Raw genomic sequence first — 16,164 nt, 5'->3', positions numbered from 1 at the left:
GGACGTTGTAAATCAAATGTCTCGATGTTTGTCAGTTAAGGAAAATGTAATAGTCAATTTTTAAGGTTGGGGTAAGGGTTTGGGATAGGGATAGTATCAGGATAAAGGTAAGTGGATTTAGGATTAGGGGAAGGGATAGGAGGCGAAATGCAGGAAAATGTAAGTGGATTTAGGGTAAGGGTTAGGGAAATGGATAGAAAAAAAGATAAGTATAGGCTAGGTTAAGACAATGTGATATTATACATTTTAAACACTGTTTTTCTAGGTTATCATGCAGCACTTAGGCCTTCAATGAGTCAGGGTCAGGGTTAGGGTTAGGGTTCTGCTAGTGCATTGAGTTATTTTCCGAGTCAGGACCAACAGAATACTAGTTCATGTACCTTATATAATACAGTATACGTTTTACAGCTTTTACTAATGCACCTTTCCATGCCTAAACACCAGGTAGACATCGCCCAAAATTCATCAGGTTTTCCAGGCATGGTGAAACTGTACCGTTAGGGACCCCCTAAAATTCACTCAGTCACGCCCCTGGAAAGTTTGAAAAAAAATCGCTCCTGACAGAAGTTCCGCCAATTGACTCGACAGTGGGTGGGCGTGTCTGTCCCAACAGGACGCATGGAAGAGTCTCGAGGACCCATGCCCCAAAAAATTCGAATTGCAAGTCAACCGTTTTGGTTTCAAGGATCCATTTTATGGGCAAATTCCAACTCTAGCGAATTTGCACAAATGATCCACAATTGGAAGCAGAGTCCTAGACAGATGGACCGCTGTAAATTGCCAAGCTCCGTTGCCTCGGATGTGTTATGTGGGTGGAGAATGGTGTCAAAGTTTGATGATCATTTGGAGGGCGTGCAATTAAAGGGCGTGCGAGGGCGCAGTCAAAACTGCTCGCATTCATTTCACTCAGCCCTCGAACCCGTTTCACCAAAGCCATACGAAATGGAGCGGACGTGTCCGCCGTATCAGGAACTACAAACGAGTCTCAACGACCCGCACCTGAAATCAAACAGGAAGTCAGCCATTTTAGTTTGAAACAGCTACGTTGGGACAATTCTAGGACTTGGGGTCCTAGTTTTTGGCAGCCCAAAACTTTTATGGCCGCTGCTGCTTATCTTAGGAGCATCTCATGTAGCGAATAAAAAATTTTTTAGAAACTGCTCTCAGGATCCTGCAGCAGCTATGACATTTTTCGGCACTCGATCGAGCGCAGAGCTCCTCCGAGGCCAAGGGCAAATTTCCACTTCCAGATTCATCAATTATTCACTTAGAAATTAAAGTAAATGACCCAACATAATTCACATTTTATTGTTATCACCTCTGGAAATGATTCTTCATACATTTACTGGTTCTACACTAAAAGTGAGCATTATTACTTTGAGTAAAAGTGGAATTGTTGTACTTTTAACTGCAAAAAAAGGAACGACTGTGCACTTGATGTTGTAATGTAATAATAATAATAATAATTGTATTTTGATTTTGATTTTTGCAGCCACAAGCTCGGCCCACCTGGAGGACCTGGCCTACCTGGACGAGCAGAGGCACACCCCCTTGCGCACCTCGCTGCGCACCCCCAGACAGAGCACCACCTGCGGGCCGGGCCGCTCGGGCCAGGACCTGAGAGGTGGGCACAGCTGCACACACTAACTGTGACCGAAAGCCGACCAATCGCGGTGGGGTCAGGGTGGTGCCGTCTGGGGAGGCGGGACTTAAGGAGGGTGTTTTTTTTTTTTTTCTTGCACCTTCTCTTCTTTCGGTCGTTCGCTTCCTTCTGTTTCCTTCCTTGCATCGTCCTCTTTCTTGCCTCCTCTTCCTTGCTTCCTCCTCTATCCTACTTGCTTCATCTTCTTCCTTCTTTACCTCTTACTCTTTCCCCCCTTTTACTTCCTTCCCTGCATCCTCCCCTTTCTTGCCTTCTCTTCATTCCTGGCATGCCCTTCCTTGCTTCTTCCTCTATCCTACTTGCTTCATCCACTTTCCCTCCTTTCACTTCTTTCTTTGCTTCCTCCTCTTCCTTCCTTGCATCTTCCCCTCCTCCTCTTCCTATCCTGCCATCTCCTCTTCCTTCCTTAACTCCTTCTCTTCTCTCCTTTTATATCCTCGTCTTCATTCTTTACATCCTGGTCCTTTTATCTCCTCCTTTTCCTTGCTTCTTCCTCTTCCTTGCCTCCTTCTCTTCCTTCCCTGTATCCTCCTCTTACTTGCCTTCTCTTCATCCCTGGCATTCCCTTCCTTGCTTCCTCCTCTATCCTACTTACTTCATCTTCTTCCTTCCTTACCTATTACTCTTTCCCTCCTTTCACATCCTTCCTCCTCTTCCTATCTTCCCACCTCCTCTTCCTTCCTTCCTTAACTCCTTCTCTTCTGTCCTTTTCTATCCTCTTCTTTATGCTTTACATCTTGGTCCTCTTTGCCTTCTCCTTTTCCTTACTTCTTCCTCTTCCTTCGTTGGATCTTCCTTCCTCCTCTTCCTACCTTGCCCCCACCTCTTCCTTTCTTCACTCCTCTTTTGTCCTTTTCTATCCTCTTCTTCATGCTTTAAATCCTGGTCCTCTTTGCCTCCTCCTATTCCTTGCTTCTTCCTCTTCCTTGCCTCCTTCACTTTCTTCCTTGTGGGCTCCCTTTTCTACCTTCCTTCCCTGCGCCCTCTTCCTTCCTCCTCTCACATTCTCCCCTTCTTCCAAGCGTCCTCCTCTTCCTCCCGCTCGAAACCGCTCAGCCTCCGTGAGTCATCGTCACCTGGTGAATAATTCAACCGTCTGGCTCCCGTCTGCCCACCGAGCTTTCCGCGGTAACGGGCGACGGAGGATGCGGAGGAGGTGGTCGGCGTTGCTCAATGTCACCCTAGGGTGGCAAAAGGTGCGTTTGGGAAGTGTTTGGATGATGAAGCATCCATCTTTCCCAAACAACTCCCCAGGTCCCTCATTGACAACACGGTCGCCGTCTTTTTCTGGAGTAGTGAGGCCGCGAAGCAGCGGATTATGCAAAACTGGAGCACAGTCTTGAAATCCTAATTTAGGTTTGAAACCCAAGCACGGGTTTGTAATCGTAATTTGAAACTCTAACCCTGGTTTGAAACAGAAGCCCTAGTTTGAAATCCTAACACAGGCTATAATCCTAATTTCAAACACTAGTACTATTACCTGAATTTCAAGCACTAAAACAGTTTAGAAACCCTAACCCAGGATTGAAACCATCATTAAAAAGGTAACTGTGGCTTCCAATTTGAGGCCATAACCCTGTTTTGAAAGTCTAAAACAGGCTGTAATGCTAAATTGAAACCCGATCAAGCGCATTCCACGTGAATGTCAAAGCCTGACCTTGATTTGAAAACCTAATTGCAAACTGCAAAACGGTCTGTAATCCTAATTTAAAGACTTACCCAGGACTGCAACGCCAATTTCTAATTTGAAACCAAAATCCATGCTCCAAACTCCAATTTGAAACCCCAACTGGAGTTTGAAGCCGAAAACACTGCCGTGACGCACGGCTTCGAGGCCCCGTGTACTATTGGATTAGCCACACTTAAATCATTCACGCAGAATTACATTTTTTGTTGCATCACATCCTTTCTTTCACCCAAACAGAGGGGCGTTACATCAGCATAGCTGTGGCGCTTTCTTCCTTTTCATGAGGATTCCTGGAAACTTTGAGCCCTAACAGCACTTTGGAGACCGAGAGCGCAAGCTGTTGTATGTGGTTGAGGAAAACGATCAAGAGGAAATATGGTTTTATTATTGCACCTAGCCGGGGCCCTTTAGCCGCGAGCCATTTGCAGAGGACACGCTAATGTATCTTCGACAACCCTGCCAAACAATCCGCTTAAACGCTGCATCCTGCATAAATGCTCCATCACGTACAGAGACACAAGTCTTTGTCGGTTTTTGACGAGACCTCGAAATCACAAAGTGAAGTCAGGTTTGAAAGGAGTTTGGTGTGGAGTAACACGTCTGTAAAAACACCCTGGGGGTGAACGCGAAGGAGCCATCGTGAGCCTCTTTCACGCCAGACTGTGAAGTTGGGAAAAATACAGAGCGGAAAGACGAACACCCGAGTCTCGCTTTTCCTCCTCTGAAAGCAATTTTGAACATTTCAGCTGACTGAAAAATTTGACAGCTTCTGAGTTTGTATTAAAGTCTGCGTGGAGCAAGGGGGTGAGGTTTAACACCCAAGACTCACTTCCACTGCCGTGTTATGTCGCAACCTTACGGGGACAACTGGCTGAAGTACTTCCTCTTGGGTCGGACCAATCATTTCCACAGCCTTGCTGAATCAAAAGCAATTGTCAAAACACAACAGTTAGGAATGTTTTGCCAATTTGACACTAGTAGAGTCGGGGTGGCAAGTTTCTGGAAGACAATAGCAAAAAAAAAAAAAAAAAAAAAGCCAGAACAACGACTGTGAAATTTAACACCTGACACTCTCTTTCCTTGTTGAGTCATACGAAATTGTCAGAATACAAGAGCCGTGCTTTTGTTTTGTTTTTGCCTTCTTCCCCGTAAGTGTTCCGTGGGAAAGGCACATACACAGAATGACACAAAACATCACGCTGCCTTTTCCCCCGTTTACCTGAACACCCCTTAACACGCTTTTTGTCCTCTGTTTGCTTTCCTTCAGCTTCCTCTAACAACTCTCATGGCTGGCAGTCACAATCACGTGAGTAACATTTTTTTTCCCCCCCTAAAATGTCCCCTATTACACCCCATTGTATTCCATAATGTCCCATAATGTCTTATTTTGTCCCTTAACGTCCCATAAAGGCGACCATATCCTGTCCCTTCGCATCCTATTATTCCACCCATTTTGTCCGACAATGTCCCCCATACTGTCCCGTCACGTTCCCCCCGGGATTGATGTCTTGCAACCCCCTGCGGAACTTTAGTCCAACAACTCCTCCTAGTGTCGAGAAAAGGAAGTGAGAAGTAGCTTTTCATTGCAGCGATCCGCACGGAACCAAATTTGGACAGTACTTGTCACACGGCAGTCTGCATCAGAGGCCAAAACTCGTGATCAAGTTAATTTTATTGTAGCATTTTTCTCGAATATATTGCCATGTGTGATATAAGGGGCTGACAGAATACAACAGTGTATTTGCCTGAAACTCTAATGCGGTCTTGGCAAAAAAAAAAACCTAAAAAACTTTGAATTAATTTGAAACTCTTCCTGCAACTTCGAATTTAAAACCTTTATCGAGGCTTGAATCCCTAATTTGAACCCCTCATTTGAAGCCCAAACCCGTAATTTGAAACTCTGTTCTGACTTTGACACCTTCGTCCAGGTTTAAAACTCTGAATTGAAGCTAGAACTAACCCATGCTTGACAGTGTAATTTGAAACCCTTGCTTCAGATAGAAACCAAAATTTGAATTTCAAACACAAGCTGTCGCTTTAAAGGCCTACAGTGAAGAAAAAAAGTATTTGAACGCTCTGCTATATTGCAAGTTCTCCCACTTGGAAATCACGGAGGGGTCTGAAATTTTCACCGTAGGTGCATGTCCACTCTGAGAGAGCTAATCTAAAAAGAAAAATCCAGAAATCACAATGTATGATTTTTTTTTTTTTTTTTTACAATTTATTTATATGATATAGCTGCAAATAAGTATTTGAACACCTGTCTATCAGCTAGAATTCTGACCCTCAAAGACCTGTCAGACCGCCTTTAAGAGATGGTGGAGGCCACACCAGAACCTCGATATGCTTCTTCCGGAGCCACTCCTTGGTTTTCCTGGTTGTGTGCTTCGGGTCATTATGTTGAAAGACTCAGCGATGACCCATCTTCAATGCTCTGACTGAGGGAAAGAGGTTGTTCCCCCAAATCTCACGATACATGGCCGCGGTCATCCTCTCCTTAATACAGTGCAGTCCTCCTGTCCCATCTGCAGAAAAACACCGCCAAAGCATGATGCTATCACCCCCAATGCTTCACAGTAGGGATGGTGTTCTTGCAATGGAACTCATCACTAGTCTTCCTCCAAACAATATTAGTGGAATTATGACCAAAACGTTCCATTTTGGTCTCACCTGACCACAAAACCTTCTCCCATGACTCCTCTGTATCATCCAAATGGTCATTGGCAGACTTCAGACGGGCTTCGACACGTGCTGGTTTAAGAAGGGGAACCTTCCGTGCCATGCATGATTTCAAACCATGACGTCTTAATGTATTACCAACAGTCCACCTTGGAAACGGTGGTCCCAACTCTTTTCAGGTCATTGACCAAGTCCTGTTGTGTAGTCCTGGGTCGATTCCTAACTTTTCTAAGGATCAATGAGACCCCACGAAGTGATTTCTTGCATGGGGCTCCACTCCGATTGAGATTGACCGTCATGTTTAGCTTCTTCCATTTTCTAATGATTGCTCCAACAGTGGACCTTTTTTTCACCAAGCTGCTTGGCAATTTGTCCGTAGCCCTTCCCAGCCATGTGGAGTTATAACAATTTTGTCTCTGGTGTCTTTGGATAGCTCTTTGGTCTTGGCCATGTTACAAGTTTGAGTCTTACTGATCGTATGGGGTGCACAGGTGTCTTTATGCAGCTAACGACCTCACACGGGTGCATCTGATTCAGGATAACACATGGAGTGGAGGTGGACTTTTAAAGGCGGATTCACGTGTCTTTGTGGGTCAGAATTCTAGCTGATGGACAGGTGTTCAAATACTTAGTTGCAGCTGTATCAGACAAATAAATTGTTAAAAAAATCATACATTTGGATTTTTGGATTTTTGTTTTTAGATGATCTCTCTCACAGTGGACGTGCGCCTATGATGAAAATTTCAGACCCCTCCATGATTTCTAAGTGCGAAAACTTGTAATATAGCAGGGTGTTCAAATACTTATTTTCTTCACTGTATTATGAAGCCTGATACCTTGGTGTTGTCGTTGCAGTGTTTGCTACTTAAATCCTTTTTCTCTTTTGAGTGACTCTCGATGGTCTTTTGTGACCCAGCAGTACGTTTTGCACCATACCGGCCCCAGGACATCACCCTGAAACCGCTGCTCTTCGAGGTTCCGTCCATTACGGTGGACTCTGTGTTCACGGGCCGCGAGTGGCTCTTCCAGGAGATCGACGGCCACCTCAACCGGCCCGGCAGCAGCCGCGGCGTGGTCGTCGTCGGCAACATCGGCTTCGGCAAGACGGCCATCGTTTCCCGCCTGGTGGCGCTGAGCTGCCACGGCACGCGCATGCGTCAGATCGCCTCTGACAGCCCGCAAGCCTCTCCCAAACGTAAAAATAGTTTAAATGTGATATATATTTTTTTAAAGCAACTTTTGACTGGGAATGTCTCTGTTTGTGTGTCCAGATGGTGAGGGCCTCCCTCTCAGCCAGCCCCAGCCCACGCACGGCACGCTGGGCGGTGGCAGCTGTCCAGGCACCCCAGAAATGAGGCGGCGACAGGAAGAGTCCATGAGGAGACTCGCCTCCCAGGTACACCGTCATACCGTCCCATTAATATAATCGCAATATTAGCCATAAAGAAGAAAATATAGAGATTTTTTTTTTTGGATGTTTTTCAGGGTGTGCCGCAACAAGTGAAATGTTTAGATGACCTTTTCCGTGATAAATTTACACTTTCAAATGAAATCCAAAATAAATAGTATGCAGTGGTTTCATTTGGCTTTTTTGAGGGTATAAGTGTAGGAATAATAATTAATTGTGGGTAAGGGGTCACCTCAACAAATGAAATGGTAAAATGAAATAATTATTTTTTCACAGAAAAACAAAAAAAATTAATGCAAATGGTTTTTTGGAATCAACAGCAACCAAAAAAAAGCTTAATCAGAAACATTTTTACTTTTGAGTTCACTTTTTAATGCAAGTATAAATACATAGATAAAATCAAATAAAATGGTTGAATATGAGCATTTCCTTGATTTAACAGAATTTTGTTTTTTTAATCACAATTGTGTCCCACGTGGACTGTCCAATGTGTGTAAGGACACCCGACCCCCCACCGCACCCCCATGCATTATGCACGTGTGTTTATAAAAGAAAAAACAACTTTGCCAGGGAGCCTTGTGAAATATTAATAAACGCAGAATGTCACTTCCCAGCCAGCTATTACATCTTAAGTCTGTGTATTAATAATTGAACATACTATGTATTTCATCCCACACTTATGTTTTAGACAATGTTTCCCAAAATGATTAAATTACATTTTGTTTATTCATAGCTAAACAACAAATGTGAAGGATAATAAAACTGTGAAAAGTTAACAAAATAAAATATAAACACAACTGAATTTCAATCTAATTTTAAGATGTTTAATAGTTTATTTAGCACATTTTGTAAAATTAGGATTAAATCAATTCATAACCTAAAAACATCTTGAGTTCAGTTATATGAATTTTAAAGTTTTCATCTCAAATGTTCTTATGATCTTAATGTTTTTTCTCTTTTTGGGGGATTGGATTTTAAATCAATTGCAAAATGTCCCAGCGGCTTAAAAGTCGACTCCAGCGTGGTCTCTGAGCGACTGAAAGCGATTAATTATGAATATCTGCAAAATGAAACGAAGCGTTTACGACCCGTTTTCCACGCCGTGACCAATCCGCCGCCCTTTTCAGGTGGTGGCCTACCATTACTGCCAGGCGGACAACGCCTACACCTGCCTGGTGCCCGAGTTTGTGCACAACGTGGCGGCGCTGCTCTGTCGCTCTCCTCACCTGGCGGCCTACAGGGAGCAGATGCTGCACGAGCCCCACCTGCAGAGCGTCTTGAGCCTGCGTTCCTGCGTCCAAGACCCCATGGCGTCCTTTAGGAGGGGCGTGCTCGAGCCCTTGGATGCTCTCTACAAGGGTAACGCTGTTGTCCGGTGTTTTATATGCGGATGCTATTTCACATGTCTTGGATGGCCCAAGTGGCGATAAATTTGTATTTATTTTTTTTTTTTTTTATTGCAAAGGAATGTGACAAGAATGGGGAGGGGAGGGGGTGTTGTTTGAAAAAAAAAAAAAAAGAGTATTTTTTTTGCATAGAAAAACACATATTTCAAAAAGAACCCAGTACACACTGGTTTTGTCTTGGCTTTTTTTTTTTTTTTTTTTTTTTTTTAATGGATTTGGACTAAGGAAACTGAGCGTGCCAACCTAGAAAATTGTTAAATATGAACAAACATATTAAAGGTACCCAGCCATGAGAATCCCATTTTTATGCACAAGATCAATCAAAATAAAAATGTGAGACCCGGTTGAAGTTTGGCATCTATGACCGGCTCAGATTTCCGTGTTTGTGATGTCAAAAGTTACTCATTATTCAAGTACTTTCCCACGTGGTAGTTGCTACACGCCCACTCGCAGCTTAATTATCATTAATCTTCAGTCATTATCACCTGTCAAACTCAGAGGTGTGGAACTTCAATTTTGAGGGGGAGAAACAAAACAACAACAGTTGTTGTATTTAGGCTCATTTTGTGGAGGAAGACTTTGCAAAATAAGCTTTCCGGGTTAGTCGAGTGCGACCCTAACATAAAAAAATATCTGATTTTGTTTTTGATATTCACCAGAGAGGAAGATCAACTCCGAGGAGGACCTGATCGTCCTCATCGACGGGCTGAACGAAGCCGAGTTCCACAAGCCCGATTACGGTGACACCATCGTCTCCTTCCTCTGCAAGACCATCCACAAGTTCCCCCCCTGGCTCAAGCTGGTGGTCACGGTCCGGACCACCTTGCAGGAGATCACCAACCCGCTGCCGTTCCACCGGATCTCGCTGGACGGCCTCGAGGAGAACGACGCCATCGACCAGGATCTGCACGGCTACATCCTGCACCGCATCCACAGCAGCCCGGAGATCCAGAACAACATCTCGCTCAACGGCAAGATGGACAACACCACTTTCGGCAAGCTCAGCGGACACCTGAAGGCCCTGAGCCAGGGCTCCTACCTGTACCTCAAGCTCACCTTTGACCTTATCGAGAAGGGCTACCTGGTCCTGAAGAGCTCAAGCTACAAGGCGAGGCCTCCCTAACAGTCAACAATTGCTGCGACAGAATCTTTCCCCACCTGACGCGAGCGCCCATATCCCATTGGTCCTTTCCTTCCTCAGGTGGTCCCAGTCAACCTGGCCGAGGTGTACCTGCTGCAGTGCAACATGCGCTTCCCCACGCAGTCGTCGTTCGAGCGGGCGCTGCCCCTGCTCAACGTGGCCGTGGCCTCGCTGCACCCGCTCACCGACGAACAAATCTACCAGGCCATCAACGCCGGCTCCCTGCAGGTATGACAAAATGGAGACAGCGGACACAAGATTGTACAAAGCGAAGCGTCGAGAAGCGCTCACCCTCGTGCTGGTCCAGGGTACGCTGGACTGGGAGGACTTCCAGCAGCGTGTGGATAACCTGTCCATCTTCCTGGTGAAGAGGCGGGACGGCACCCGCATGTTTGTCCACCCGTCCTTCCGGGAGTGGTTGATATGGAGGGAGGAAGGCGAGAAGACCAAGTTCCTGTGCGATCCCAGGTGAGATGCGGTTGGGGGGGGGGCGAGGCGCCTTTTTCATTTCACGGTTTTCCTGTTAAAAGCATAGAAACAAAAGCTGTGTGCGTGGGGAAGTTGTAAATAAGGCCATTTCATTGATAAAATTACCGTAATTTTTTTTTCACACGTGTTCAACCCTGCGGTTTACGCATAATTTGTGCATTTTTTCTAATGCGCGCAAGGGTACACTCAAGCGGAAAATCTAAGAATGAGACCGGTGAAATATATGTGCCGAGGAAGTGACTTTTACCGGCCCTGTTAGCGCTGTGCTAGCGTGTGGCTGCTGTGTTATTGGCGTGTCTCTGCTATTTACCGGTAAGTTTTATTTTAACCGGCCCTGTTAGTGTTAGCACGGCACTAGCGTTAGTGCAGCGCTAGCATTAGCGGTAGCGTTACCCCACCGCTAGCGTTAATGTTAACACGACGCTAGCATTAGCGCTTGCGTTAAACTCTTTCTGTGTACTTTTTGTCTTTTTTATGTAAATATCTCGTGTTTCAATGCAGGGACTCTCGGCTTTTACACAGCTGCGGCGTATGTATGTACCAAATGGTATTTCCTTTACAAATGTACTTGGTGAGGCTTGTAACCAGGTGCGCTCTGTAGCCCGGGAATTACAGTAATACAGTTTCAGATGTAATGCAGTATGAAACCATATTCCGCATCCATTTGTGTCCAGTTTTGAGTCTTTAATCGATGCTAAATATTTGTTGTGACTTTTTGCGTTCCAGTTTGAGCCCAAAATAGCACGTGAATCATCCCGTATAATGTCTGATGTGCACAAATGCACCTCCAATGCCACATTAGTCAGTCGGGTATAAATAGACACATCTCATTAGTCACCGTCAAGGTTAGGATATTTTTTTCTCCCCGGAGGAAGTGTTTGTAAATACCACCTACGGATGAGCATTTTCATGACTCCAGCGCCTGAAAGGTTTTTTTTGTGGTTGCGTACGCAGGAGCGGCCACACCCTGCTGGCCTTCTGGTTTTCGCGGCAAGAGAACAAGCTGAACCGGCAGCAGACCATTGAGCTGGGCCACCACATCCTTAAAGCACATATCTTCAAGGTAGTGGCTCGTCTCCATGTCCGCAAGAAAAAGTATCTGAACCCTTTGGAATTACCTGGATTCTGTCATGATTTGGTCATAAAACGTCACATCCACGTGACAACTAAAGACTCATTCAAAAGCTTATCGAAGTCAAGCGACCAAGAGCAGGGGTGTCAAACTCATTTTTGTGGCGCGCCACGTTACATTTTCCGTCAGAGGCCCGTTATGACTGTGAAACCATGAAAATCTTTCGCCTCCTCATATTTACACTTGAAATGTATGAGCTAGCTTTGGAATTAGAAATCAAGGTTAATGTGTTTTTAATGTATTGCTGATTACACCTTAATGCTTGCAATATCTCAACATTGTCATCTATGTTATGAAAATTTGATATTTTGGTACAGATTTTAACCAAAATCATGGAAGTTCATACTCATAATTTGCCTTCGCGGGCCACATAAAATCATGCGGCAGGCCAGATCTGGACCCCCGGGCCTTGAGTTTGACACCTGTGACCTAGAATATGCGAAGTAATCACCGCCGAAGTACAGTTCAGTTGTATTTAACTTTTATATTCAATACATTTGAACTTTATCTATAAGAACTGTTTGTTTTTAGACATTTATTTAGGTGTGTTTTGATGTAACTTTTAAGTGCAGTACAGTGTCATTGACTCATCTACTTCATTTTTGTAATTTATTATTATTTTATAAGCACAGTGTTACTCTTCAAATTGAATAATGTTGACGTGACTTACAATTTTGATGATACATTTTAGGAATAAAATAAAATCTCCTTTTGGATGAACACTTGGGCCCATTGCACTATTATTCTGTGTTTTAATTTTGGGCAATATGTTTTAGAGCGAAGTATTTTTTTTAACATGGTACTCTGTATCAGACGTTTGACAAGGACTGCATTAATCTGTCCTGTTTTTTTCCACTATATTGTCATTTTGATGATGTTCAAATCACATTTTATCACCAATTTTTGTAGAAATTCAAGTCTTTCCAAAGGGTTCACATTTATGTTTAATGTCTATCCTGTATATAAACACACTTACCCACACAAAATAAAAATGCAAAATGATCTGTTGAAGGGTCTCAGCAAAAAAGTGGGGGTGTCCTCATCCATCTTGCAAGGCCTGTGGGTGTCCTACAGCACGGAGGGTCTGTCGGCCGCTCTCTCGTCACTGAGGAACCTCTACACGCCCAACATTAAGGTCAGTTCAGTACAAATCGGTTTGCTAAGTCCTGCTCGTGTACCCGGCGACCCAGCGACGGGCACAGCGGAGTAGCGCTGCAAAATGGGCATTATTCATTTTTGGATGTGCCGCTTTTCACCTTTTGTGCTCAAAAGGGACACATTTGATTCATAAATATGAATATGCGTGTATTTGAAGCATGAATAAATATCAATTCAAAAACAATTTTTTTTTTTATTTTTTAATTTTTTGATTTATTATTTGGATTTATATAAGTCATTTAATTATAACTAACTATTTATCAATACACCATAGCTATCAAAATTATTATAATGAACTATTTATAATGAACTATTTATCAATAAACCAATTAGTTATTTTGATAATTAAAATATGAATTAAAAATTATTAAATTACATTTTAACAAAACATTTTTTTGAAAGAAAAAGGCTAAATGTAGTGTGTTTGCAGGTATGTTAGTTGCTGCTCTGGGGCTGAATTTAAATAAGTAAATATTTTTTGTGTAATATGCGTGGGTCAATTAATTTTTTTTAAAGGTTGTTTTTACATAGCATTACAGATAAAAGTTTTCTTAATCACATGAAATGTCCTTTTTATTTGAATAAGTCATGGGTCAACATTTTATATTAGTTAAATTTGATTTTTTTTTTTTTTTTTTTTTTAAATGTCACAAGACAACATGATTTAAAATAATGTTTTATTGTTTTTATTTGTGTTTAGGACTAATGCCATTTAAAAAAAAAAGTCATTGTGGTAACATACAATGTAATTTTGTGAGGAATAAAATTTCTTGTGCTTGTTTTCTGTCAGTCATGCCAAATAAAGTGTTTGTGCACGTGTGCACTTATGCACAGGTGAGTCGTTTGTTGATGCTGGGCGGGGCCAACGTCAACTACCGCACGGAGGTGCTCAACAACGCGCCCGTGCTGTGCGTCCACGCCCACCTGGGGTACATGGACATGGTGGCCCTGCTGCTGGAGTTCGGCGCCTATGCCGACGCCCCCTCCGAGAACGGCCTGACGCCCCTCGGCTACGCTGCCGCCGGGGGTCACATGGCTATCGTGACGGCGCTGTGTCGCAAGCGAGCCCAGGTGTGTGTGTGTGTGTGTGTGTCAGGTGGTCAGTTTCCAGAAGAAAAGAATGGGGGCTCGCGCAAAACTGACTTGACTCAACTTGTTTGATTCTACCACAATAACTTGGAGTCGCTTGAAATGTGAAGGTTATGATGAGGCTTACCTATGACAACTTGTTCCCAGTTACCATTTTTTCCGACTGACACAAACGCTGTAACGTGCCCTCCAGGTGGACCACCTGGACCGTAACGGTCAGTGCGCGCTGGTGCACGCGGCCCTCCGGGGCCACATGGAGGTGGTGAAGTTCCTCATCCAGTGCGACTGGAGCGGCGGGTCGACGCAGCAGTCGCCGCAGACCCAGCAGCAGGCCGGCTTCACCAAGAGCCACGCCGTCCAGCAGGCCCTGGTCGCCGCCGCCAGTATGGGCTACACGGAGGTAACACCGCCGAGGGTGCCTGAGCGAGAAAGAAATTAAATATAATATAATACAATATATACAATTGAATGTGTTGTCATATGTCGCAAATCAATGAGCACCTGAACACAAATGGTGCAGCAACACTCATAGCCGGAAAAAATAACACTTCAGGTTTATGCTTTACATTTAAATGGCCTCAAGTTTGAAACCCCAGTCCTTATGGAATTTCTTCTCAGGTTGTGTCCTATTTGCTGGACCTGCCCGAGAAAGACGAGGAGGAGGTGGAGCGAGCGCAGATCAACAACTTTGACTCGCTGTGGGGCGAGACAGGTGTGTGCGGGTATTACACGTGTTTTCGTACAACTATTTCGTACTAGTGTGGGTCTCTTATCGATACGTGTATCTGTAATATGACGTTGCTCCGCCTCCTCATCCAGCTCTGACGGCAGCCTCCGGTCGGGGGAAGCTGGAGGTGTGCCGCCTCCTGCTGGAGCAAGGCGCCGCTGTGGCCCAGTCCAACCGGCGGGGCATCGTGCCGCTTTTCAGCGCCGTCCGACAAGGTCACTGGCAGGTCAGCGTACTTGATGATTTATGAGTTATCGTCCCAATAATCAGAAAAGAAATAGTAATAATGATTGTATTCGTTTGTCAGATAGTGGACCTTCTCCTGACGCACGGCGCCGACGTCAACCTGGCGGACAAACAGGGTCGGACTCCGCTCATGATGGCCGCCTCGGAGGGACACCTGGGGACGGTGGAGTTTCTGCTCTCTCAAGGTGTCGTTTGCACGAGCATCGATGTACAGCACCTAAAGTTGCATTCGCTCATCCTCACAAGGGTCGTGAGAATTGGAGCCTATCCCAGTTATCTTGGGGCAGAAGGCCGGGTACACCCTGAACTGATTGCCAGCCAGTCACAGCACAGTTTCTATTTAGAATAGTTAAATTCCTCCAGTAATTAATGCGCGTCCCTAAAAAGTTTATACTTGCCTATCTCGATCAAAAGATGGCGGCAAAGCACTACGTTTGTCTAACAAACTCCTCAGGTCCCCCACCTCCGCTGCCAGAAAAATAATACATTTGTAAATGCATAACCACAAATGTCCGGGGGTTCTATATTTATCTATATATGATGTCACAAAGACAAAAAATTTACACCGTAATTTCCGGCCTATAAACCGCGACTTTTTTCACACGCTTTCAACCCTGTGGTTTATGCGGTGATGTGGCTAATTTGTGCGTTTTTTTTCTAACGGCCGCAAGGGGGGCACTCGAGCGGAAAAGGTAAGAGTGAGACCGTTGGAATATATGTGCCGAGGAAGTGACTTTTACCGGTCCGGCTTTGTTAGCGGTGCGCTAGCGTGTTACTGCCGTGTCTCGGTGATTTTCACTGGTATGTTTTTTTTTTTTTTTTTTAATATACCGGTCCTGTTAGCATGGTGCTAGCATTAGCGTTAAACTCTCTGCTTACCGTCTTTCTTTCAATGTGGGCACTCGCGGCTTTTACGCAGCTACGGCGTATGTATGTACCAAATGGTATTTCCTCTACAAATGTACTGGGTGAGGCTTATAACCAGGTGCGCTCTGTAGGCCGGAAATTACGGTATATACATTTTCATATTCAGGAATTAGCTGAAAATGGCATTGAAATGGCAACATAGTTCTGTTTTACTTGAGAGGGCTCATTTCCTTCCCAGGAGCCTCCCTGTCTCTGACAGACAAAGAGGGTCTGACGGCGCTCAGCTGGGGCTGCCTGAAGGGTCACCTGCCGGTGGTCCGGTGCCTGGTGGAGAGCGGCGCCGCCACCGACCACGCCGACAAGAACGGTCGCACGCCGCTCGACCTCGCCGCCTTCTACGGCGACTCTGACGTGGTCGGTGAACGGATGATTGACGGAGCTGCAAATTTAAGCAATCACTCCCCCAGTCATG

General features: G+C 44.7%; 1 protein-coding gene across 3 annotated transcripts in view; it reads left to right on the top strand.

Annotated features, from left to right (window-relative positions):
• The window catches only part of tanc2b (tetratricopeptide repeat, ankyrin repeat and coiled-coil containing 2b), a 99,685-nt gene that overhangs the window by 75,451 nt on the left and 8,070 nt on the right, over positions 1-16,164 (top strand). For 2 of the 3 annotated variants that reach the window (XM_061810643.1, XM_061810641.1), the window contains 16 exons: positions 1,493-1,624; positions 4,618-4,656; positions 6,946-7,224; positions 7,301-7,425; positions 8,565-8,796; positions 9,503-9,951; positions 10,045-10,212; positions 10,292-10,452; positions 11,428-11,536; positions 12,618-12,740; positions 13,598-13,834; positions 14,046-14,252; positions 14,471-14,564; positions 14,672-14,805; positions 14,887-15,010; positions 15,931-16,106. In XM_061810643.1, the coding sequence (XP_061666627.1) occupies positions 1,493-1,624; positions 4,618-4,656; positions 6,946-7,224; positions 7,301-7,425; positions 8,565-8,796; positions 9,503-9,951; positions 10,045-10,212; positions 10,292-10,452; positions 11,428-11,536; positions 12,618-12,740; positions 13,598-13,834; positions 14,046-14,252; positions 14,471-14,564; positions 14,672-14,805; positions 14,887-15,010; positions 15,931-16,106 (2,789 nt within the window). The remainder of the gene's footprint in view (positions 1-1,492; positions 1,625-4,617; positions 4,657-6,945; positions 7,225-7,300; positions 7,426-8,564; positions 8,797-9,502; positions 9,952-10,044; positions 10,213-10,291; positions 10,453-11,427; positions 11,537-12,617; positions 12,741-13,597; positions 13,835-14,045; positions 14,253-14,470; positions 14,565-14,671; positions 14,806-14,886; positions 15,011-15,930; positions 16,107-16,164) is intronic. The other variant, XM_061810642.1, reaches the window with a different exon arrangement.

This window comes from Syngnathoides biaculeatus, chromosome 22 (genome assembly GCF_019802595.1).
Source record: "Syngnathoides biaculeatus isolate LvHL_M chromosome 22, ASM1980259v1, whole genome shotgun sequence".
Taxonomy (NCBI): domain Eukaryota; kingdom Metazoa; phylum Chordata; class Actinopteri; order Syngnathiformes; family Syngnathidae; genus Syngnathoides; species Syngnathoides biaculeatus.
The sequence above is the reverse complement of the archived record's forward strand: the minus strand, read 5'-3'. Positions and strand labels throughout refer to the sequence as shown.